Source organism: Bos mutus, chromosome 3 (assembly GCF_027580195.1).
Source record: "Bos mutus isolate GX-2022 chromosome 3, NWIPB_WYAK_1.1, whole genome shotgun sequence".
NCBI classification, from domain to species: domain Eukaryota; kingdom Metazoa; phylum Chordata; class Mammalia; order Artiodactyla; family Bovidae; genus Bos; species Bos mutus.
Window position 1 is genome coordinate 54996773 of NC_091619.1, and position 26264 is coordinate 55023036.

A 26264-nucleotide genomic window follows, 5' to 3' on the forward strand; every position below is an offset into this window, starting at 1 on the left:
TCATTCTTAGGAACATTTTACAAGTATGTACGGTTTCAGGTGGGCTTTCCTGATGTGGTAAAGAACCTGCCTGCCAATTAGGAGACATGGGTTCAATGCCTGGATAGAGAAGATCCCCTGGAGAAGGAGGCAACCCACTCCAGTATTCTTGCCTGGGAAATTCCATGGACAGAGGAGCCCGGTAGGCTATAGCCCACGGGGTTACAAAGCGTCAGACACAACTTAGTGACTAAACAAGAAAAACAGTGGCACTTGTAAAACCTACCAAATTCCAAAGAGGTAAGTCCCAAGCTTGGCCCTGGAAGTTAGTTCATTAGTTAAGGGGGGTTTCAAGAACATAGAGATCAACATACTTTTGACCAATGAAGACAGCTACATAATCCATTCTGAGTTACTGTCTTCATTGAAAACATTAGGTCCTAAAGCATTCATTTATTTAGTGATCTTACAAGCATATGAACAAAAAATATTATTTTAAATGCTTAGGTCCTATAAAAAATAAAGTTATCAAGCACAAAATTCTGACATTTATATAACACAAGTTTCATTGACTGTTCCATCAGTCAAAATTAACAATAGTGTGCTCTTGACACTCAGAAATAACTACTTAGAAAAAGCAACAAATTCTGACAAGCAGAGTTCTAACAGCTAAGTAACTAAGCAGTAACTAAGTAAATTTTCATTTTGACTCCATGTTATTTTCTATACCTCATTAGAAAAATTAAGTTTGTATACATTTTAATACTTTTCTCAATGTAATACCCACATTAATAAGTTTGTAATGTAACACCCACATTAATATTAATGTGCTTGCATCCTAAATTTAACTCACAAGTTGCATGTTGTAATAAGTTAATATTAAAAACAAAAAACACACTCACTCCATTAAATATAAACCATCTACTGCAAATCAGTGATTCTTACCATTAAGGGGATTGTGTACTCCTTTGCAAATCTGATAAAAGATATGTATATAATTTCAGGGAATTCATAGATGCCTTGAAGCCTATATATGAGTCCATAAGACCAAAAGAATCTCTGATTAGTGGAAAATAATGGAGTCCAAAATTTATCCCAGAACATATGAAAACTTAATATGTGACTAAAACAAGAACTGCAACATACAGAGGAGGAAAAAAAAGATGAATTATTAATATAATATTTGCCATAAGTGGCCATTCACTGAGAGAAATTACAATAAACATATGCTTTAAAGAGCTAAATATAAAAATATAAGCTATAAAACACTAACAAAATATAGAGAATAAGAACATAATCTTGGTTGGGGGAAGACTTCTCAAGCAATGTAAGGCACCTACTTGCCTAAATTGATAGATCTGACTGCATAAAATTTTTAACCTCCAGACACCATAAAGTCAAGGGACAAATGACAGACCTGGAGAAAAACAGATACAAGACACAACAGATAAATGATTACTACATCTAACATCCGTTTTAAACCCTAAAAATTGGTAAGATGAAACACTGCCCAACAGACATGAAAATGAACATATAAATTATGTTCAACTTAATTAGAAGTCAAGGAAACATAAACTGATACAACAACATACCATTTCACAGCTTTAGAAAAAAATTAAAAGCTAGCAAAAATTAAGAGCTGACAATATCCTGCACTTGTGCGTAGGCTGACAGTTGGGAAATAAATTTTCAGGGAAGTAACAGATTTTAAAATCTGTTAAATTACAATATATATATCTATCTTTTGTCTCAGTAATCCCTTATTAGAATTTATTCTACTGAAAATAGTACCAACAAATAAAGAATTAAATAAACTAATATAAGCATGTTTCTTATATATATATTCTTATATCAAGAAATAAAACAGTTAAAAAAAAAAAGTGAGTGAAGGGGGATAAACTGAATCTTCATTATTGGCATAATGGCTTAAGAATTTATGACTCATGCATACTGTAGAATGTTATACAGCTATTAAAATGAGTAAGTCAAATTTATATTTTTTGACCTGGAAAGATGTTCTGTGACATTAAATGAAAAAAGCAAGATGCAAAGCCAGTATTACGTATACTGTCATTCAATATTCATAGGAAAAAAAAAAACTCTATTATGTGACACTGGTTTTTAGGAATTCCTGTTGATATACTTAATGATGTTTAAGTTTTTCTTTTTTTTTAAGCCATAAATGCAAAATTTAATAAATTTGACAACACTTTAAGTCAAAATTCTGTGTGACAGATGACACCACAAAAGTTTCTGTAAAGTGAAAATTGTGTAAGTTTTTCTGATGGCAAAATAAAAATGCTTTTATTGTTTGTAATTTTATACTTACAGAAAATAACTATCTTTTTTTTTCCCCGTAGCAAAAGAAAGCTATCTATTTCAGTTCTTTCATTAGATAATATAATTATGTTCATTACATGGGTATAAACAAGCAACAGACATTACACTAAACTAATTCCTTTGTGTCAGAAATTGAATTTTCTAAAAATGATATTCATTCTTAGCAATAAATGCAATTAAACATTGGTGCTAGTTTAAAAATTCTATTCAAACCACTACATCTTAGTGTACTGTCAATATAAAGTCCCAAGCAGCCTGGTATAATTAAAGGGGAACTTGATTTGAAATCAGACATACCTGGGTTCAAATACTGACTTTGCCACTTACTAGATATGTGGTCAACTTATTTAACTTTTGAACTTGTTCCTGCATCTGTAAAAATGGCTTTCTATAGTGTTCTTGGAAGATCAAATAAGAATAGCAAAAATGAAAGGGCCTAGTAGAGTCTGATTGTCAAAATATGCCTCCTTCTGTGTTCCTTTTTCCTAAGGAAGATTACTGACATCTGCTTTAGTACAGGCCGTTTCATAAGACGTTTTTTAAGTCAAAAGACTGCTGATGTGAAGCTATACATTTTATTTGTCATAATTTTACATCTGGAAAAGAAGATGGCAACCACTCCAGTATTCTTGCTTGGAGCATTCCATGGACAGAGGAGTGTGGCAGGTTTACAGTCCATGGGGTCTCAAAGAGTCAAATATGACCTAGCGACTATCACTCACTCAATTCCACATCTCTATTATTAGCTCCTTCTAGCTTTTTGTACATTGGAGAAGGAAATGGCAACCCATTCCAGTATTCTTGCCTGGAGAATCCCAGGGACGACAGAGGAGCCTAGTGGGCTGCCGTCTATGGGGTCACACAGAGTTGGACACGACTAAAGCGACTTAGCAGCAGCAGCAGCAACTTTTTGTAAGAGTCTCCTTTTCAAGAATTATTTCATTTATTCCATATTTACTATTTCTAACAAAATGTAAGAGTTTCTTTCTTGTAAAAAGTCTTAAAGAAACACGTTATCTACCGAGCCACTTACCTGTGGCTTTCTACATTTTTAAAATCATTCAGGTTGTGCCTATAGAAAACAACTTAAATTATTATGGGAAAAAATGTTAGACAAGGAAGGAAAATTAAAATTTGAAGTTATCCCAACCCACCATAATATGTATAAGAAATTCAAAGAGCAATACAACAAAGAATAAATATAAATTTTAATTTAATATAACTTTCAACTTTCTTGAAGAGGAGTCTTTTTTTTTCTGTAAAGCTGGATCATTAACCAGACTAGAATGCTGCTAAACGGGTACAAACAAAAAGAGTATATTGGCCAACCTTCAAAATTTAAAGTGAATATTTTTCCATTGTATACTATACATATTAATAAAATCATAGTAAATAAATTTGATATCTGTTCAAAATTATACAGGGCAAGTTTTACCTTAGAGTTGAAGAGTGGAATTATCCCTATCTTCAAATTTATTTGCACTTGTTAATTTATTTGATGTTCTTTGATAAACTGCACTTTAAAATTGTTTTTTCAAAGTATCAAAATTGCAAATGGCTAGCTACTATTTGTAATATTACAATTATTTTCTGATAGATTTTTCCAAAATATTAATCATAACAGCAGCATATGTTACTTCTAAGTCTAAATTATAAAGCTCCTATTTTATTGTTTGCATTTCAAAACTTATTTTAAATGATGTGGCAGTGAAAGTGTATAAAATATACTTACTAAACATTATTTTCCACATTCAAATTAGAGCCTCCTGGGCTGATTTTTAAGTGCCATGTACATTTTAAAATCAAAATGTATTGCTGACATTCTTTTAACACTCCCTCCCCGTTCACTCTTCCCAAATGCCACAGTTCCTTACTGCTCCGAAAGTACTTATCTGTGCATTCGTCTGGTCTTTCACAACAGCACACTCCAACTGTTTGTACTTCAGATCTCTCTCTCAATTAAAGTAACAAATGTTAACTCTTTAAGGTACTTAACCATACGGTAAACTTGCTGCACTCTTCCTTTCGTTAACTTTAAATCTCATTATAGCAATTTCCCCTCAACCTTTCCTCCCCCTTCTAAATTCACTACACCAACATTGCTGCGAAGCAACATGCACATACAACTCCTTTCTTAAGCTCAAAATACCAGTTTAGCGCCACTAAAAAAGAATTCAAATGCCTGGTTACCTCGTTTCAGAACCTCATGGGAGCTTTTTATTTGCTTTCCTGTTCTACCTGGACAGTCTATTTCTCTCGTCAGTTGCGCGGTCCCTTGCTGCCCCCAGCACGAGTGCAACTCACTACAATGTGTTTCTTTTACACACCATCATTCCAGTATCTCCCCTCCATTTCAGCGCATCTGTCCCTTCGCGAACCTCCCCATTCCCAAAAGATTTAGTATCCAGGTGCCCACATATCAAATTAGAATACCCCTTGCCTGAAACTGCTGGAGCTTTCACTATGACTTCCAAGAGAACAGGCAAGCCTGACCGTTTCGGTCTCCTCCAACTGTCAGTACTGACTCTCCAACGAATTCGATATTCTCTTGCTTTCTCCCCGTGGCAACCCTCTGGCTCGGGGAAGTCCAACCTTGCAACCTCTGCCCCTTGACCTCGTGAGCCCAGCATACCACCCAAGCTTAATTCACACCATTCCTGGGGCTTGTGTTCTCTTTCAGCCTCCAGCCTCCAAGCCAGATTATCAGGTTAGATAAACGCCCACTTGCTGGGCTTGCAGTGCCTCCCCATCCTGGCCCCTTCCACATACCACTCAGCCCGGAGTGACCCGGCTACTCACCTAGCTTCGACCGGGACTCCTCCAGTTTCTGGATCTGGTTCTCCAAGAAGAGCATCGCCACCGCGAAGGCCACCACCGCCAGCAGCTGCAACTTGGGCGGCATCATAATCCTGAGGAGCCCCATGAAACCCGCTGCTCGGGATCAAGACATACCGCGGGGGGTGGGGATCGGGGCCCCGGGGGCGAGGGAGACGCCGGGAGGAGCCCACGGAGCCGGGAGAAAAGCAAGAAGAGCGCGACAGCGAGAGAACCACCGCAACGACCCCCCTTCTCGAGTCCCCAGTCCCCCGCCCCCAGGCGCCAGCAGCAACGCCGCCGGTGCCCGCTTCTCCTCGACCGACTCCACGGCCGACTCCCTTCAAAAGCCCGTGCAGCAAACACAGCGCGAAGCAGCTGCCGGGCTCTCGCCTCCTTGTACTGCCTCAGTCCCCGACCCCCGCGCCCGCCTGCCTAACCGCCTCCTTCTCTTCCTTCCTTCCCTCCCTCCTTTGCTCGCGGCCGCGCGCTTCTCCGCCAGCGCTGCGGCTGCGGCTGCGCCGCCCTCGGCCCCGCCCCCTACCCATCCCTCTCCGCCTCCACGCGCACGCCTCCACGTACGCTGCTCGGCAACCAGAGGCTCCGCCCCCTACTCCCTTTCGGTTGAGCTTATTGGACCGAAGAACTCCAGCGCTTCGCTCTTGGTGCGTGTCACGGTTGGTTTCCTTTGCCGTAGGTGTCAACCAAATCGGCATTCGATTGGGTAAACTTGGAGAAGGAGGCAGGCCGAAACTGGCGAAGGCGGGGCTTCTTGACTGCTTAAGGAAATGTCGTGAATGAAAGGAAGGAGCCCGGGAAGCACAGATTTGAGGAGTTTAGGGAGATGCCTGATGTGAGTTATCGAAAGGACCCAGTGACTTCATATTTACATCAAGTGTAAAGTTTTTGCTCACCTTTAAGCTTACATATGCCCGTAGTTAATGCCCGTCTCCTCAGAATAAGAGACTTGATGGCAGCGGCCTTTAGCAGCCTGTTTTGGATCAGGCACTGGAGTAGACGCCCCTAGCAGAGGGGTCTTCTGGGCAGCCGGAGACCTACCAAAGGTGGCAGTGATGGCGGCCCGGCGGGATGGAGGGCTTGGCCCGGCGTTTGGGCTGCGACTGCTGCTGGCGACCGTGCTTCAAACGGTGAGTGGAGGTCACCTCTGCTGCAGCCCCAGGGCGAGCGACAGGAATTGCGCTAAGGAAGACGGAATATTCGGTCCCTTTTGGGAGACACAGCTGAAACGGGTGGGCTCCCCCAGCGGTTGCTGCTGCCGGCGTGCGACGTGGCTTTATTCCGCGTTTGACGATTATCTTTCCCCGCCCTGGGTTTCTAGCAGTTCCTTCTTCTGACCTGAGACTCTCTTGAGTACAATCTGTAAGACACGCTGTAAAAGCGGGGGGTCGGGGGTGGGAAAGGCACTAAGTTTTGCAAAGATGTGAGGATTGTTTTTAAATTGGCAGAAATGCAAGGAACTGCCGTCTTTATGACAAAGCTTCCAGAGGAAAGCCCTCAAGTCTTTGGTCCAGGGTACACTTCCTTTTTACTGTCAATTTTCTGTCATTTGTTTGTGGTAAGTCACTCTTAGTCTTTTACTTCTGTTCTCTGGCACTCACAAGACCGCTGGGTACGCCTCAGTATCATTTGTGGTTTTTAAACAACACTGTTGCAATAAAAGGAACTAGTCCATACTAAAACATAATTTATTCTTGAAATTGATTTTCTAAAATGATAGCGCTCATCTCGCTTAAAATCGATCGTTGTCTAACCAAGTTTTTTTTTTTTTTTCGCTTTTATCCGTTAACAGAAGAGATACCTTCTTTATATTTGAATGGGGAGAGACTAGTTTCGACGTATTTTCCTGTTCACTCACAAATGACTTATTAGAAGTTTTTAGTTCGTTTAACTGTGAATAATAGAACTTTTTAATAGGCACCATACTTGGAGTTTTTACAAGTGTCTTTTATCAGCCTAATTTTTCAAGTGTTCTCTGTATTGAGTCTGCTGAATATTCTCTTAGAAATCTGGTTTAATTAATTTATTCAAGGTTTGGAGGATTGAGGGTCTATAGGGAAGGCCTCCACAAACACCTGGGCTTTTCTTTCATTAAGGAGTTTAAAGATCTTGCCTATTTACTTTTACAGCCTTACGTAAGCTAAAAGGTGGACTCTTTACTTCTCTCATTAACTTTATACTACTTCATTATTCAGTCATTTGGTGCCTTAGAAATTACTGGAAGACCCCTTTCTAAACTTTGTACTCAAGAATATTTTGTCAGTCTTAGATAATTTGTATTCACCACCATGAAAAGATAAAGAGTAACATTTCAAGTTGACTTCTTCTGATCTCATTATCTCTTTAACTGTTTGATTATCTGTGGCTGTGTAAGCACCCCCTATACTTAGTGGCTTGAAATAATGATTTCTCATGATTCTATGTGTTGAGCAGTTTCTGTGTTGATTTCCTTTGGCCTCATTTATACCTTCCCTGGTGGCTCACACGGTAACGCGTCTGTCTACAATGCGGGAGACCTGGGTTAGATCCCTGGGTCGTAGGTCAGGAAGATTCCCTGGAGAAGGAAATGGGAACCCACTCCAGTACTTTTGCCTAGAAAATCCCGCGGACGGAGGAGCCTGGTGCAGGCTACCGTCCATGGGGTCGCAAAGAGTCGGAAATGACTGAGTGACTTCACTTTCTTTCATTTACACCGCTGTACTGAGCCTGTAGGTCAGCTGAACTACTGGCTAGGGTTCTAGATGGCTTCATACTTAGTGGTGCTGTCAGCTAGGGTGACTTAGGTCTACTCCATGTGACCTCTCATTCTCCAGTAAGGCCAGACACAGAGCAAAAGCGGCATTGCCTCATGAAGCCTAGCCTCAGAAATCCCATACATCACTTCCACATCACAATATTTGCCAAAGCAAACAAGACCAATCTGGATTGCAAGGGTAGGGAAATAGATTCCATCTCTGCATGAGAAGAGTGACATAGTCACATTGCAAAGAAGCATGCATACCAAGGTAGGAGGAATTTATGGTTATTAAACAATCTTTCAAAGTGATCCTCCACAGAATTCATGCCAAAGAAATTTGGGTGTCATCTTCGACTCCTACCTTTTCTTACAGACCTCACATCCAGGTAATTATCAAATCTTGTTGATTTTACTTCCTAAATAACTCTCAAGTTCATCCACTTATAAGTAATCCTTCATTTAGGCCACCAACCTCTCTTTCCTTATATTATAGAAAATTTAACAAACTTTTTTTTAAGAACATACTTATCTATTTATTTGTCTGCCTCGGATCTTACTTGCTGGATGAGGGCCCAGCAGTTGAGGTGCCCTAATGGGCCCAGTTGCTCCTTGGGATGTGGGATCTTAGTCACCTCACTAGGAATCTAACCCAAGTGCCCCACATTGCAGGGCAGATTCTTGAACCTCTGGACCATCAGGGAAGTCCTTAGAAAACTTATAAACTTAGGCCTAACGGAAAAGCTTATGACATTTTGATTCTACTTATTTGTCTTAGTATGAATAGAATGGTAGGTTTCTAATTAAAAAAAAAATAGATATGCAAACAAGCAATAAAGGTTTACTGTATAGCGCAGGGAACTATAGTCAATATCTTATAATAGTCTATAATGGAAAATAACCTGAAAAATAATACATGTGTGTGTGTATTTTTATATATATATATCTAAAGAACTGAATCACCTTGCTGTGCACCCGAAACACTGTAAGTCAACTATACTTCAATAAAATATATTATTAAGAGAAAAATAGAGTTAATAGCAGCTCATGGTTATCAGCATTCCAATGAGGTGACAACTGGGAGGATATAAAATTATTTAATCTGAAAATACATTCTGAGTATGCTTAAGCATTAAAAAAAAAAAGCATAGCCTAAGGGAGCTGTTTTCTAGAGTCTCCTAGAACTAAGTGGTATTCACTTTTTTGTTCTGCTCAAACATAATGTTACTTTATTCAGAAAGGTCCTGTACTGAAAGCAGTCAGTATAAAGTGATTTTCTGTATCACTTATTCTAAGACACCACATTCCATCCCCTTTTCTTCACAAATTATCACCTGGATTGGTCTTATTTCAGTTAGTGTCATAACTGTCAGTGTGTTTATTGTTTTTAGTGGTACATACAATAATGCCACATCGTGGATTCTGTGAAAGGTGGTAATAACAGTGGTTAAGGGTTTTGAGGGCAGGCTGGAATTAAAGCTTTCGTTTCCTTCTTTATAAGGTAAGGATGATACCTCCTTTTTCATAGGAGGATAAGATTAAATGAAATAATGATGTAAAGTGTTTAGCAACACTTGACAAAGTATCTGGTGCCTTGTAAGAGCTTGTCATTATGGCTTGTCATAATGTTTCTGGTACTTATTTTCTTGGGGCTCATCTGTAAACCCATGTATTTGCTTTCATCTCAGATTTGAATCTTTTCAGAATTACTATGTGAGAACCCTGTGAGTTTTCTGAGTAAAGAGACAACTAATCATGTGAATGTATAAGTGTAGTAAAATGTATAGCAATACCAGACTTTTGCCCAAAGAGGTAATGTTGCATTACAGTTATTACAGTTTCTCTGCCAACAACCCTCATGTTTTTAAAGAACTCAATAACACCAGAAAAATAAATGAATAACGCATAGTCTCTTAGCCTGTCAATCCTACTTAGAATTGCAGAAAGTTGTAAATGTTAAGTGGTTATCCCAATTTGAGTTATCCCACCCTGTCCTTAAAATCCATGTCTTTCTTACAAGGGTGGCTAATTATTATAAAATTTAGGGGAATTCCCTGGTCATCCAGGCTTCCGTGCTTTCACTGCCAAGGGCACGGTTCAGTCCTTGGTTGGAGAACTAAGATTCCATAAGCACTGTGGCAGAGCCAAAAATAACAACAGTAAAACAAAACATAAAATGTAATATTTGACCTTACTGTGTACATTTAAATGCTATTCAGTTAGTTTTATGTAATAAAAAGATGGGTGGGTGTAATTTATTGTTGAACTCTCCTATATTATTTAGCATTTTCTACTTATAAAGTGCTTTAAAATATGTTCTGATGTTCTTATTTGAGTCAAAGCCTTAAGTCTGCAAAAAACGAATTATAGTAGAAAAAAAGATTCACTCATGAAATTCACGATTCCTTCTATCTCCCCCACACTTATCTCTGCTGCTGCTGCTAAGTCGCTTCAGTCATGTCCGACTCTGTGCGACCCCGTAGACAGCAGCCCACCAGGCTCCTCTGTGCTTGGGATTTTCCAGGCAAGAACACTGGAGTGGGGTGCTGTTGCGTTCTCCGTCACTTTTCTCTAACCTGTGAGTACTTAATAAATGTTAGAATTATTCCTACCTTCCACTGTGAAAACAAAAACACTATTTATATTTAAATCATTGTAATAGACATGGGTTAGAGATAAGTGTCTATTATAATGATTTAAATATAAATAGTGTTTTTGTTTTCACAGTGGAAGGTAGGAGTAATTCTAACATTTATTAAGTACTCACTGTGTACTGGACAGGATATTAGATGCTTTCTGTACTTTTTCTCCTTTAATCCTCCAAACTCTGTGAAGTAAGTGGTTGTTATTCCTATTCAGAAATTCAGAAATAAGGTTGCTCTGAGTTGGTATTTGAATCAGGATGTCAACAGACTCAAATACTTTTTGCATGTTCACTCTACCTGTCAGTTGGTGCTCAGTAAATGCCAGAATAAAACCAAGTATTATAATCCCATGATTTTTCATTTGAGATTCTTGTTTTATAAAACATGCTTTGGTAACAGTTTCTTACATTTGTTTAGCAGTTCACTGTTTCAAAGTTATTTCACTTTTATTGCCTGTTTCAGTTACCATGGCTGGAAAACAGATCACCCTGAAATTTGGTGGTATAAAACCATTGTTTATTTTGCTTTCAGATTCTATGGGTTAGCAATTCAGACAGGCACGACAGCGTGGCTGTATGTTCCACGGTGTCACAGACCTCAGCCTGAGACTAAAGACTAAAGCGTGAAGGCTTTTTACTCACACATCTAGTAGGTGATGCTGTTTGTCAGCTGGAGGCCTCAGTTGTTCTCTGCATGGGCCTCTCCACATTCTCTCTGTAGTTTAGGCTATCTTACAGCATGGTGGCTAAAAGTTGAGTATTTTAGAGAAACAGAGACACGGCACCTGCAAGCCCTAGTCAAGAAGAGATGGCTTCCTTTTTTATGGCCTACCTTCAGAAATCACGTAATTATCACTTCTTGACACTCTGTTTGTCAGAATAGTCACAAGCCCCTGCTAGTCACATTTGGGATGATGTATATATTTTGGTGTGGCCATCTTTGGAGAAATAGAAATTAACCTGTGAAATAGATCAAGCAGATCACTTTATAAGTAAATAAACTGTATTCAAAGTATTAGTATAGGAGCAAGGGTCTTAGGTCCTTCTGGCTAGACTGGTATACTTGATCTATTTTGATACATTATGATACATACTGCACCCTATTACTTACCTAAGGTAAAGGATGTTTGTATAAGCTATCAAATTAGGATGTTGACTTAATGTAAGGCCAGTGGGATGATTAGCATTTTGGAGGAGTATGCCAGCAATAGTTAAAGTTTTTTTACAGTGAGATATGCCATTTGGTTTTATCAGCTTGATTAGTTAGCTGGTGGGCCAAATCCAGCAAGCGTTGTTTTTGTAAGTGAAGTTTTATTGGAACACAGACACACATTCATTTATTACTGTCTGTGACTGATTTTGTACTACAGTAGCTGAGTTGAGTAGTTCCAACAGAAACTGTATAGCCACCCAAGTGAAAGTGAAGTCGCTCAGTCGTGTCTGACTCTTTGTGACCGCAGGGACCTGTAGCCCACCAGCCTCCTCCGTCCATGGGATTCTCCAGGCAAGAATACTAGAGTGGGTTGCCATTTCCTTCTCCAATAGCCACCCAAGCCTAACACAATTACTATGGGACCCTTTACATAAAATTTGCAGACTCTTGGTCTAGGAGATCAACCTGTTACAGTCAATCTGAAATTCCCCATACTTGAGTCTGTGGTTTTGACCAATTCCTCTGCTTATCACACCTGAGAACTAGCATGTCCCTGCATGCTAAGTCACCTTAGTCATGTCTGACTCTTTGCAACCTTATGGACCATAGCCTGCCAGACTCCTCTGTCCATGGGATTCTCCAGGCAAGAATACTGGAGTGGGTTGCCATGCCCTTCTCTGGGGGATCTTCCCAACCCCAGGATCAAACTCCCATCTCTTAAGTCTCCTGCATTGGCAGGCAAATTCTTTACTGCTAGTGCCACCTGGAAAGCCAAGTGCTGGAAATACAAAGAGATAATGCTTGCCCTTGAAAGAGTTCACAGTATTATTGGGGAATCAAACAATCATAGGTTTACATAGTGCAGTGTCATGAGTGTGCTGTTCTACAGCTATGCATAAATTTCTAAGAAAAGATAGTGGCTAAAGATTGGAATCTGCTTTTTCTCAGAGAAGGCTTCCTAAGAAAACTGATATTGATCAAGTTCTTGGATTAAGTAGAATTTAACAAGGTGGAAACGTATAAAAGAGCCTAGCATAAAAAAAAAAAATGAGCAAATGTATGTTTGAGTAAGGGTTTTGTATTTTCAGGTACTGTAGGAGAAAAGTAGAATGGGATTGGAGGTATAATGAGAAGTAGGACTAGCTGACCATTTAAGCGACTGAGGCAGGAAAGGATTTGAGAGTTCTTTTAGAGACTTGAGACTTGAGAGCTCTGAATTGTCAAAACTTAATTGATTGGTTCTCAGTTCATTCAGTTCAGTTCAGTCACTCAGTCATGTCCGACTCTTTGCGACCCCGTGAACCACAGCACGCCAGGCCTCCCTGACCATCACCAACTCCCAGAGTCCACCGAAACCCATGTCCATCGAGTCAGTGATGCCATCCAATCATCTCATCCTCTGTCATCCCCTTCTCCTCCTGCCCTCAATCTTTCCCAGCATCAGGGTCTTTTCAGATAAGTCAACTCTATGCATCAGGTGACCAAAGTATTGGAGTTTCAGCTTCAACATCAGTCCTTCCAAAACACCCAGGACTGATCTCCTTTAGGATGGACTGGTTGGATCTCCTTGCAGTCCAAGGGACTGTCAAGAGCCTTCTCCAACACCACAGTTCAAAAGCATCAATTCTTCGGCACTCAGCCTTCTTCACAGTCCAACTCTCACATCCATACATGACCACTGGAAAAACCATAGCCTTGACTAGACAGACCTTTGTTGACAAAGTAATGTCTCTGCTTTTTTTGGTTCTAAGAATGGTGAAGAATGTGAAGTCTAGGTTGACTGACCTGGACGACTGGGTAGTCAGGGAAAATGGGACCATTTTGCTAAGATATTCTGAATATGAATACATTGGAAGGAATAGATTTTTAAAGATGTTTCACTGTTGGAGAATTTGAATTTGTAGTGCCTATATATCTAAACGAGAAGATGTTGGAAGCTTGACGCTTAAGAAAAAAGACTTGAGAGTTTTTAATAAATGAATATTTGAAGCCATGGAAAAGATGTAGTTCTCCGTGGAAAATATGCAAAGAGAGAACCAAAAATAGAAATGGGGAACATTTAGGAGATGTGTAGCAGAAGGAGGAGAGGGCAAGCAGATCCTAAGTTCTTGAAATGAAAATTCATTTTTCTTCAAGATATATATGTATGTATATCACAAAGAAATAATATATAATCTTTTTTGTGAATCCATGTTTTAGCCAAGCTGCAATATGACAAGTTTTCAAGAAAAAAAAAGGTGGGGGGGGGAGATGGGAAGAACCGAAGACTCATAAGGTCATAGAGTTTAAAAATAATTTAAAAATTGTCTCCAAATGAGGCGTTTCAGTAACTCTCTAGTATGTGTGTTAGATTTTGACAATTCTTGCTTGTTCTTTTTTGGAAGCTTTGTAATGTAAAGATGACTTTTTTCCCCCTTATTTTTTGTTTTCAGGTCTCTGCATTGGGAGCAGAATTTTCCTCAGAGTCTTGCAGAGAGTTAGGTTTCTCCAGCAACTTGCTCTGCAGCTCCTGTGATTTGCTTGGACAGTTCAACCTTCTGCAGCTGGATCCTGACTGTAGAGGGTGCTGTCAGGAAGAAGCACAATTTGAAACTAAAAAGGTACTGCTTTCTAGTATCTCTCTTCCATTAGATGATTTAGTTGAGATGAGGTAAAATGTTAAATTGCCTAATCAACCTAACTACAAAGAAGTCATTAGCTTCTACATTTTGTAGTTTTAGAAACTCAACTGATTTCTTGCCTGGGGCATTAGATCAGTCAAAGCAAATGAAGGGGAAAATTATGGTTATAGACCAATAGACCATCCTACCATGGCTGTGCTGTCCAGTCTTCCTTACTTCTGGCCACATGAAGCCAAAGAATAATTAACTAGATGTTTTTATTCAGTTACAGTAAGAACCTAGTCTTACATTGAAATTTGAGATGAAAGTAAAGCACCTATTACATGCACATAATTGTCAACAGTAAGTTATAACTTTTAATCTGGTTAACTAAAGAATATGATCTGTTAATTTGCACACCTGTTACTACTATTTCCTGATATCTATTCTCACCGTTAACACCTGAAGACAACCAGGACTAGGTAGTTCTAAGTATCCAGTAAAATCTGCTATGGTTTTACCCACTGTTCAAATTAACAGTAAACTTGCTCAATTTTTAAATCTTTTCATTAGACCTATAGATTAATTAAAAATTATCAGGAAAAGGTCACTTATATCATCCAAATCAAGCTGAATTAATGAAGTCCCTATGTTTGAGAAAAATGTCAATATCTCTCTGCTTTGTTTCCTTTTAATATTGTTTCAGTTTTACTTATTGAATCCTGTTTGAGGTATTATGGTTTGTAAAGCTTTCAAATAGTATCTTCTCATTATTAGGTAGTAAAGGATTATTTCTAACAATGAGTACAGTTTTATAGGTTTGTAAGAAAAACAAGCAGACACGCTTTAACATCATTATTCAACCGAAAGTTATCCTTGATTTCTCAGTTGAAAACCTGAAATTCCTATGTCCCAGATATGGCTTCTGTGTCTACAATGGCTTTCATTTTCTTGGTTCACATATACCCATAATATATTTTAATGTTTAGAAGATTCCCATATATAAAAGTTAGTCTTTACTGCAAGTAGGTAAAATCTAAAAAGATTTTTAAAACTGGATTTTAGATAGACTTAAGACATAGGACCTAATTAGTAGGCTCCTTCCTTCCTGTTTTCTGTTTTGTTTCTTCAATGGTATATTCACAGGAGACAAGTGGCTGCAGTGTGGTTCATCCTCTCATCTTTAAGCTGTTATTCTATGGTCTGTACAACACTCGGCCAACAATAATTATTTCCTGAGACACCAAACTGAGATGGATTGAACAACAAGGGGTGTTTTAAAAGAAATAATCTTTATCACACACCCCCTTTGTAATCAAGGGTAAGCTGAGAAAGTCTAGCCTTTGACTGATATCAAATATGCCTTAACTATAAGTGCATATAAAAGCTGTTTTTACTTAATTGCCCTTTCTCAGTAATTCTTTATAATATACAAATTTTGTGAGTTGTTTTTTTTTTTTTTTAAGCCACACCATGCCACATACAGGATCTTAGTTCCTCAGCCAGGGATCAAACCCATGCCCCCTGTAGGGCAAGTGCAGAATCTTAACCACTGAACTGCCAGGGAAGTCCTTGTGATACAATTTTAGTAGAACCAAACTTCAGTCACACTTCTCAAATTAATCATATTCCTGTTCAGTTTTCATTATTAATTGAGCTGTGTTTGATATCTTGGCACTTTGCAGCAGTTACAGCTCAGCATTATCCGTGGGGAAATAGCCCACTGTTTAATACATGCCTAACTAGTCACACAAACTGAAATGTTTATTATATCTAAGTGCAAGTGAGCCTGTATCCTAATATACCTTTTATACTGTACTTGTTTTTTCTCAACTCCTTGCCCTTAATCTTTAAGATGTACTCTCATTATTTGCCAGGACAGTGTTGCACAAAATCAGTGAATGATTTTCTAGAGGCCTGGTGAAACCAAAACACTTAAAATAGTAGTATAAATATAAAAGTATGGCAGGTCTGGCAAGCTTCCATGTAGATATAAACCACATTCTTATATAAAAGTGGTATGCTTAATTTAATCTCTGCAGTACTACTCTCTGGATTATTGGTACATAATCATAGGTAGTCATGTATGGGTGTGAGAACTGGACTATTAAAAAAGCTGAGTGCCAAAGAATTGATCCTTTTGAACTGTGGTGTTGGAGAAGACTCTTGAGAGTCCCTTGGACTGCAAGGAGATCCAACCAGTCCATCCTAAAGGAAATCAGTCCTGAATATTCATTGGAAGGACTGATGACGAAGCTGAAACTCGAATACTTTGGCCACCTGATGCAAAGAACTGACCCATTTGAAAAGACCCTGATGCTGGGAAAGATTAAAGGCAGGAGAAGGGGATGACAGAGGATGAGATGGTTAGATGGCATCACCAACTCAATGGACATGAGTTTGAGTAAACTCTAGGAGTTGGTGATGGACAGGGAAGCCTGGCATGCTGCTGTCCATGGGGTCGCAAAGAGTTGGACAGGACTGAGCGACTGCACTGAGCTGAACTGAATCATAGGTAACAATATACACAATAGCTTTTCTGTCTCATTCAACTCTGGCTTAAGGCTTAATTTTGAAATTATAGTTTAATTTAGTTCTACTTTAACCAAAGTTAAAATATGCAATATATAGACTAGTTTGTTGTCGTTTAGTCACTAAGTCATGTCTGACTCTTGAGGTCCCATTGACTGTAGCCCACCAGGTTCCTCTGTCCATGAGATTTCCCAGGCAAGGTTACTGAAGTGGGTTGCCATTTCCTTTTCCAGGAAATATTCCAGATTTGGGGATTGAACCTGCATTATAGACTAGTGCCTTATGTCAAAAATATTAAAAATACTTAAACATGGCTGTGTGTAAATCATCGGGAATATAAATTTTGTAGAAGAGGAAATTTATAGTTTATTTGCAGGACTGTCTTGGCAATTTATAATAAAGAAATGTTACCTAAATACTCATTTTGGTTCTGTCTTAGTTGCATGCTTTATAGGTCTGTTCAGGGATAAAGCTAATCATTTTTCAAATGCATACACTCAGTCAACAGGCTAAATTTAGCCTTTGATAGGCAAAACATAAAATTTGCTTTTAAAAAAATGTATTTATTCCCAATAAATGCAGAAAATATCTTCTAAGTCCCTTATTCTGCAAGTAGATATTCCTATATTGTTTGTATTTGGTCTTGTTTCTCCCCCACTTTTGATTGTAAAGGACCTAAGTAAAGATCACAAATATAACTAGAATAAGATTTTTTGGTTAGCTGATTTACTACTGTTTTAACTAGTTTTGCTCATAACTGTGTACTTAGGTACAATTTATAAACATTCGTAAGGGTATTGACTGAATTATTAAGAGCATACTAATTTATTGTTGTTTAGTCACTAAGTCATATCCAACTCTTTGCGACCCCGTGGACTGTAGCCCGTGAGGCCCCTCTGTCTACGAGGTTTCCCAGGCAAGAAGACTGGAAAGGGTTGCCAGGTTCCTTCTCCAGGGATTGAACCCATGTCTCCTGCATTGGCAGGTGGATTCTTTACCACCGAGCCACCAGGAAGGCCTGTATACTAATTTGTAACTTAAAGTAAAAAAACGGTAAACTAATGAAAGAAAAATGTTTACATCTTGGTGCTCTTAGTATTTACTAAGTAGTGTAAGTGACTTCTGCTTTTTGTACATAGAATCTTAAGATGGAAGGGAAGGAACTGTTCACTACTGACTGACTCTTTGCTTGTGATGGGAAAACATACAACTGCCAGTTCTTGCTTGTTGTATTTTACAGCTTTTCCCACCAGAAAAGGACTAATTCTTCTCCTGTTAATGTTTTTGAAGTATTTTAGACAAGGGTTGTTACTAGCTCAAGTTGGGTCACTAACCAGTTATTAGCTAAGATTATGGAATAATGTAAGAACTGCCACAAAAGCTGCCACAGTAGCCATGTGAGAAGTTACACCTGGGAGCAGATGGATGACGCGCTCTTAGGTAAAGAACACACTGGGTTTTCCCCTCAATTACTAGAGTAAACTACTTCTACTTAAGCTGTTTTAAAGATTTAGCTCAAGTGTCCCCTTTGCTGGGAAGTCTTAGCGAATTTCTCCTCCTTAGCCACCACCACTGCCACTTCCAAGTTACATTAAGCTACACCTAGGTCTTCCCTCATAGCTTTGTCAGGAAAGAATTTGCCTGCAATGCAGGAGACCCGGGTTCGATTCCTGGGTCAGAAAGATCCCCTGGGGTAACCCACTCCAGTATTCTTGCCTGGAGAATCCCATGGACAGAGGAGCCTGGCAGGCTATAGTCCATGGGGTTGCAGGAGTCAGACATGACTTAGCAACTAAACCACCAACCACCACTGCATTTCCAAAGCACTTAAACATGCCTGTGATTTGCAGTTAACTCCATTATATTATATCTGATGTCTGGCTTTCTTTCTCTCCCAGTATTTTATGCTTTTTGAAGTTCAGAACTATTTTTTTTTTATGTTTCTGAATCCCCAGCCTTTAGCTTATAATATTTCATAAGTTTTCGCCCTTGAATAAGGCTCTTTTTACTAAGAAATAATACATGAAATTCTGTGGCCAACTTTAGAGTAATTTAGAAGTCAGCTTAAACAGCATTATTCAAAACAATGGCAAATTTTAAGCTTTACCCTATCAGAAGCTGAATTCTGCTGATGTGTAAAGCATAGAAGGATGAAATGGAGGTTAAGCTAACTGTGCATGAAATTGTAGTCGCTAAAGAGATTTCACCATTGCTTAAAATAGATTCACTTTTGTAGTGTGTGTAACATCAAATCTATGAACTGATTTCTTCAAAGGAAACAAATTTAATTCAACAGGTTATTCTAATATAAAAACACTGTTCAAAAAGTTTTTTTTAAACTAAATGTTTAGCAGCAGTTCAAATTCAGTGTAAGAATCAGTAAGACTCGTGAGTAGCAACAATACTAAATAAAGACATAAATTTGCTTAAAAATAGCTTCAAACATTCATTAAGTTCTTATTGTATGAAGGTGCTCTTCCAAGACTTTATATGAAGTCACTTATATAATCCTTACAACAACCCCATGAGGTAAGTACCATTATCATCTCCATTTCATACCTAGGTCTAAGGCAAGGAGATCTTGCCTAAAGTCATACAGCTAACAAGTGACAATAAACATGTATGTCATATATTTGTGTAAGAAAAGTTTAAAAGTTTCTTTTGTGCAGTTATTCAGTTGAACTGAAAATAGTTTAAATTTATTTTTTATATTTTCTATATGGGGCATTTCATCTGCCTTTAATATGAAAAATGAATGTGGTCAGTTTTCTTAGGTATTTACAAATCAGAATCAGCTTCTGTCTAAGAATGTTAAAACATTCTGTCACATTTACAGATTGTAATATTTATAAGGAAAATAAACCCTTAAAGTAATCATTATTAATTTCCAGGCTGTCTTACAACTGCATTTCTTTCAGACATACCTACTTCAGAATCAAAATAAACTTTGTTTATGTACTAAATATTACTTCATACTGTAGGCTCTGAGAATGCCAAAATAAGACAGTAGTCACTGTCCTAGAGGACTCGAAGAAATAGACATGGAAATTGGACTACTGGAATGCATTTGGCAGGATATTCTGTTGGGATAAAACATAATATCCAATAATGTAACTGCTAAAAAAAAATTAGAAATTAAAATTGGAAGGAGGAGGGGAATCAATAAATTTCTTAAAGTTGGCATAATCAAGAACTATAGAAACAGCCATGTTAATCACTATGGAAGTGACCAACAGAAGAACTAAAAACAGTAAGAACTCAGAGAGATAAGTTCTATAAACAAATGGTATAAAAGCACCACAGAAGAAAGGATATAACCATTTGACAGGTCAGGTAAACATTACCCCTTGCTTATGTAGAAGTTGATGCTTATGGTAAGTTGGAAAGTGATTAGGAGAAGGTCATCTCTGGCAGAAGGAAAAGTATTTGAAAAGGAACAGAGTCATCATGAGAGAGATGGCCATCTAAGATGAATCAGAGAGCTTATTATGAAGAGAGAGAACAATAGGTAAGTAAGTAGGGCCTGTGTGCCTTGGTAAGAAGTTTGAACTCTACCCTATAGGCAGGTGATGACAGTTAAGGACTATGAACAGTAAATTGACATCAGATTTGTGTTTTAATAACTTTTGTTGGTGTTGTGAATGATAGTTGATAGAGTAGTAAGGAGTACCATTGGCAGAAAAAGAACTTAAGATGCCAGCTTCCAAAGGAAAGATGCAGGAAGGAGCTTAAGCTAACACACTGTAGTAAAAATGGAGAAGGGGCAGATCTGAAATAGATTTAGGCAACAAGAAACTACAGGATTTATTGACTAACTGGATTGAAATGTGGAAGGGAAGAGTGAGGACACTTTGCAGTGTTTTTATGTCAGAAACTGCTAACCTCAGCACAAGGCTACAACAAAATTCCATCTAGCTACAAGGTAGCCCCTAAGGGCAATGATGGTGGATGGGAAAAGAGACAGCGACAGAGGATAATTTTTAGTAAGGCATACATCCCTTAGTTCCAAACTGCCTTTTCAGTTTTCTTTTTGAAGATAGACGTGTTAAGTTCTACTGTGGCAGGCCATGAATTTTATCTCGGTACCATAATAAGTTCTAAAATAGATAGTATACTCTTCAGAGAGCAGGCAAAAAGTGAAAATGTGTAGACTGGCCTCGTTTCTTTTGTTCTAATTTCACATTGTTGCTCTTCATTTTTGTATACTGCTTAACTTTTGAATTATTGCAGCTCTTTTGGTATCTGTTTTTAAAGTGAAAATACATTAGGTGATTAATTTTAATAGAAATCATTTAATTTGAGCCAGCTCTTATTTTTTATTTCAGATAATTGTAATCTTTCTTGCAAATGATAATAATTGCCTCCTTTTTTATGACCGTGGTGTTCACTATTGGATGGTAATGGAAACACACAAAGAATTGAACTTTCTTTGAAAAGCAGCTTTTCCTGCTTTATCTTTAATATAAAAAATAAGTGTAGTTAATTTTTTTTTTTTAGATATTTACAAATCAGAATCTGCTTCTAAGCATGTTAAAACATTCTGTCACATTTGCAGATTATAAAATTTAAAAGAGAAATAAATCCTTAAAGTAGTTCATAATCTATCTCCAGGCTGTCTTACAGCCACATTTCCTAAACATACCTACCTCAGAGTCATTGTGGCACATTCATGTTCATTTTTCGAGACTATTGAATGGATATTGAACTGTGTTTTAACAGGATCTCAATCTCAGATTTTCAGATTAACAGAAATATACGTTAACTTTTCAAACACTTAGCAAAAATTAATTAATTTTTTTATTATTGAATTTTTTTATACATTGACTTTTGTTTTTTATTGAGTACTTACACTAAATTGTTTGCCATTTTCTTTATTTATACATATTACCAAGGGGCTAGTTGGTTTTGTTTTTAAAACTGCTTACCTTTAAGATATTCAAGCTTAGGGTCTTTTTTACCATGCTCTGGATATTTTGACCTCAGGAAATATAGTGGCATTGTGTCATTATTCTATACATTGTGTGATATTCCCTAGGTATTAGTAGGGTTGAATATGTTGTTCCCAAACTATACCCTGAATTATTCATACTTATAGCTGAAGTGTGTATGGGAATGTGTGTGCTCTGTATCTGTGAATATATTTGCTTCTAGGTGGAAATCTGATCGTTAAAGTCTTAACCTCTTGGTGATGAAATTCTCTTTGTTTTAGGTGTATATTCAAATTCTGTTTCTTACCACAGTATTGAAAGAAGCCTTGTTCTTTTCCTCAGATTTCATAGTTAGAATGGTCTAATTTAGATTGTGGTGATGTCAGAGAAACATTTTTTTTTTTTTTTTACATTTTCATTGAGCTTTTTAGTGGAACAGTGATTGTATCTTTATGGCAAGACTCCCTCAGCATCCTCTTACTTTCTTCAGAGCCTGATTTAAGGTAGTTGTTACCTAGCTTGTTTTTAACTTAGAGGAAGCTTCTTTAGACACAGTCATTGTTTTATATTTTTGCGGAGTTTGGTAGAAAACACCTAAAAATGAATAGTTTGATCTCAGGTATATGATTTTAGAGCATTATATTTACCAGGTTGGTTTGCTAAAATTGTAAAACCCAACTTATTTCCCTAATCCTTTGTATTCGTTCATTGTTCCTATACAAGAATGCCATCAGTCAGAGTGTGTATGAAAATGTTAATAAATATAACGTTTGCCTTATACACTTAAGGTAACTTAAACTGAATCTTGACAAAAGCTTACTATAAGATCGCAAATATTTAGTACTCTAATTATTTGCTCATGTGTAGTTGTAGCTTTTTGTTTCTAGCATTACAGGTACTTTAAAAAATATTAGAAAATATAGGAATGACTTTGATAAATAATGAATTAAAATTTATAACATCAGCAGATCCCTAGACATAGTTTTAGTTGTAAACATTTTCTCTGAGAATTAACTGACTAAATTTTGCTTAGAAAAAAAATAGCTTCTGCTTAATATATTTTTGCTCTCCAGATGTATGTGAAAAAAGTAAAGTTGACTTTAAAAAATAACGTTTGTGTGTACTACGTTGCTTCAGTCATGTCTGACTTTGTGTGACCCTATGGACTGTAGCCCACCAGGCTCCTCTGTCCATGGGATTCTCCAAACAAGAATACTGGACTGGGTTGCAATGCCCTTCTCTAGGGGATCTTCCTGACCTAAGATTTGAACTCACATCTCTTGTATCTCCTGCATTGGCAGGGAGGTTCTTTACCACTAGTGATATAATTGTTCTAAGAGTGGGTCGCGTATACTTAAATGTTATCATAATAGTTTTTTCATTTAAGATCTCTAAATATTATAATGCTTAGATTTTATCATTTTATAGCTATGCTTCCTTATTTTTAAACTCCTACATTTTAATTAAGAGCAGGGAGCCCTTCAGAGGAGACTTCCCTGGTGGCTCAGACAGTAAAGAATCTGCCACCTGCAGTGCGGGAGACCTGGGTTCCATCCCTGGGTCGGGAAGATCCCCTGGAAAAGGGAGTGGCAACCTACTGCTAGTATTCTTGCCTGGGGAATCCCCATGGATAGAGGAGCCTGGTGGGCTACAGTCTGTGGTGGACAGGACTGAGCAACTAACACTTTGACTTTCACTTTCTCTCAGGGCTTCATAAGACCAATAAAATAGTTGCTGCTCAGATCTGAATTCTGTTCAGCAGTCAAAGTTTTTCCTTTGGCTAACCTAACATTAAGTCATTTTCATCACAGTGCTACTTTCAGTTTTTTTCTAAAGTTCTGCTTTAAAAGAGGATTTCAAAAATTAAAAATGTATGGCTGCAAATGATTCTTCCAACCAACCTAGACAGCATATTAAAAAGCAGAGAATTTACTTAGCCAACAAAGGTCCATCTAGTCAAGGCTATGGTTTTTCCAGTAGTCATGTATGGATGTGAGAGTTGGGCTATAAAGAAAGCTGAGTGCAGAATTGATGCTTTTGAACTGTGGTGTTGAAGAAGACTCTTGAGAGTCCCTTGGACTGCAAGGAGGTCCAACCAGTCCATCCTAAAGGAAATCAGTCCTGGGGTCATTGGAAGGACTGATGTTGAAGCTGAAACTCTAATACTTGGGCTACCTGATGTGAAGAGCTGACTCATTTGAAAAGACCCTGATGCTGGGAAAGATTGAGGGCAGGAGGAGAAGGGGACGACAGAGGATGAGATGGTTGGATGGCATCACCAACTCGATGGATATGAGTTTGGGTAAACTCTGGGTTGGTGATGGACAGGGAGACCTGGCATGCTGCAGTTCATGGGGTCACAAAGAGTCAGAAACTACTGAGCGACTGAACTGAACTGATGAGAAGAAAAACAGTATTACAGCATTTATCTTGCTTTAGTCATTGTTCACTTGGTTTACCTTAATTTAGCTAGTCTCTTAAGCAAAAGTCTACTACTATTTGATTGCTTTGTAATTTTTGCCTCTTTAATAGTTGAGGGTAGTCCAAGGCATCCCCAGCTGCACATTACAGTCACTTGAATAACTTTAAAAGTAGTATATATTAACCAAAAAACTGGTGCCTAGACCACAACCCAACTCTCCTGATTTACTTGAACTGGGGTGAGTTCCAAGGATCAGTAATTTTCAAAATCTTAGATAATTCAAGTGTATAGTTGTACAGTAAGGCTTGAAAACACTGCTCTAAGGTCATGTGAATTTGAAAGCTTGAGAAATTTTGAAGTGGAGAGGAAAATGTGAAGAAATTCTAGTAACAGGAACAATGAATAACATCCTTGAACAGGCTCTCAGGGCCTCTATGAAAATGGATACACACCTTAACCATAACCGATAGCATGAAAGAAAATATTCACTATTCTTAACGTATTGAGTATCTAAATAATCCAGGCTTTTTGTGTGTTTTGTGATTTTTTTTTTTTTTTTGAATTTGTTTTAGCAACTCTGGAAGGTAGGGAATATTTCTTTTTTGTTGTTGTTTTAAAGGTTTACTTTATTTTTTGGTCGTGCTGGACCTTCCTTGCTGCAAGCAGAGGCTACTCTTCATTGTGGTACACAGGCTTCTCATTGCAGTGACTTCTCTCACTGCGGAGTACAGGCTCTAGGGCCCAGGGGCTTCAGTAGTTGTGGTGCACAGGCCTAAGTTGCTCCCTGGCATGTGGGATCTTCCTGAACCAGGGATTGAACCTGTGGCCCTTGCATTGCAGGATAGACTGTTAATTACTGGACCACCAAGGAAGCCCTGGGAATATTTCTTGTTCAGATGGTAAACTGAAGCTGAGAGAGAATGATTTGCTGTCTGTAACTAGCAGAACTAGAACTAGACCCACATACGCATTTGATTTTTTAACGTGAGCTCTTTTCACTATACTCTTAAAAGATACAGTGAGGCCTATTAAAAATTTTAATGGTTTAAGCATAAATCAATTCAAACTGGGTAACACCCAGCTGGAAGTGGTTAAAAGTGCCCTACCAACAGGAATTAGGGATAGAACTTAGAGACGATGTGGAAGCAAAGCAGCGATATGTTTTGATTGGCTGTAGCTTAAGCTACCTTATTTGGGAAAACATAGTTGATGACTTGGAGAAGGCAATGGCACCCTACTCCAGTACTCTTGCCTGGAAAATCCCATGGACAGAGGAGCTTGGTAGGCTGCAGTCCATGGGGTCACAAAATGTCGGGCACTACTGAGCGATTTCACTTTCACTTTTCACTTTCATGCATTGGAGAAGGAAATGGCAACCCACTCCAGTGTTCTTGCCCAGAGAATCCCAGGGACGGGGGAGCCTGGTGGGCTGCCCTCTATGGGGTCGCAGAGTCGGACACGACTAAAGCAACTTAGCAGCAGCAGCAGCAAAAGCAGTTGATGACTGGTAATTATAGGACTGGAAAAGGTCAGTTTTCATTCCAATCCCAAAGAAAGGCAATACCAAGGAATGCTCAAACTACCACACAATTGCACTCATCTCACACGCTAGATAAGTAATGCTCAAAATTCTCCAAGCCAGGATTCAACAATACGTGAACCATGAACTTCCACATGTTCAAGCTGGTTTTAGGAAAGGCAGAGGAACCAGAGATCAAATTGCTAACATCCGCTGGATCATGGAAAAAGGAAGAGAATTCCAGAAAAACATCTGTTTCTGCTTTCTTGACTATGCCAAAGCCTTTGACTGTATGGATCACAATAAACTGGAAAATTCTGAAAGAGATGGGAATACCAGACCACCTGACCTGGCTCTTGAGAAACCTATATGCAGGTCAGGAAGTGACAGTTAGAACTGGACATGGAACAACAGACTGGTTCCAAATAGGAAAAGGAGTACGTCAAGGCTGTATATCGTCACCCTGCTTATTTAACTTCTATGCAGAGTACATCGTGAGAAATGCTGGGCTGGAAGAAGCACAAGCTGGAATCAAGATTGCCGGGAGAAATATCAGTAACCTCAGATATGCAGATGACACC

At 38.3% G+C, this 26264-nt stretch overlaps 2 protein-coding genes across 3 annotated transcripts in view; one reads left to right on the plus strand and one right to left on the minus strand.

Annotated features, from left to right (window-relative positions):
* HS2ST1 (heparan sulfate 2-O-sulfotransferase 1) overlaps window positions 1-5624 on the minus strand; it is a 185033-nt gene extending 179409 nt beyond the window's left edge. For both annotated transcript variants that reach the window (XM_005888422.2, XM_070367749.1), the window contains exon 1: window positions 5119-5624. In XM_005888422.2, coding sequence (XP_005888484.1) covers window positions 5119-5242 — 124 coding nt within the window. In that variant the 5' untranslated portion in view covers window positions 5243-5624. The remainder of the gene's footprint in view (window positions 1-5118) is intronic.
* A 381-nt stretch (window positions 5625-6005) lies between these two features.
* SELENOF (selenoprotein F) overlaps window positions 6006-26264 on the plus strand; it is a 43680-nt gene continuing 23421 nt past the window's right edge. Inside the window, exons 1-2 of the mRNA XM_005888423.3 lie at window positions 6006-6281; window positions 14115-14282. Of these exons, the coding sequence (XP_005888485.2) occupies window positions 6207-6281; window positions 14115-14282 (243 nt within the window). The 5' untranslated portion in view covers window positions 6006-6206. The remainder of the gene's footprint in view (window positions 6282-14114; window positions 14283-26264) is intronic.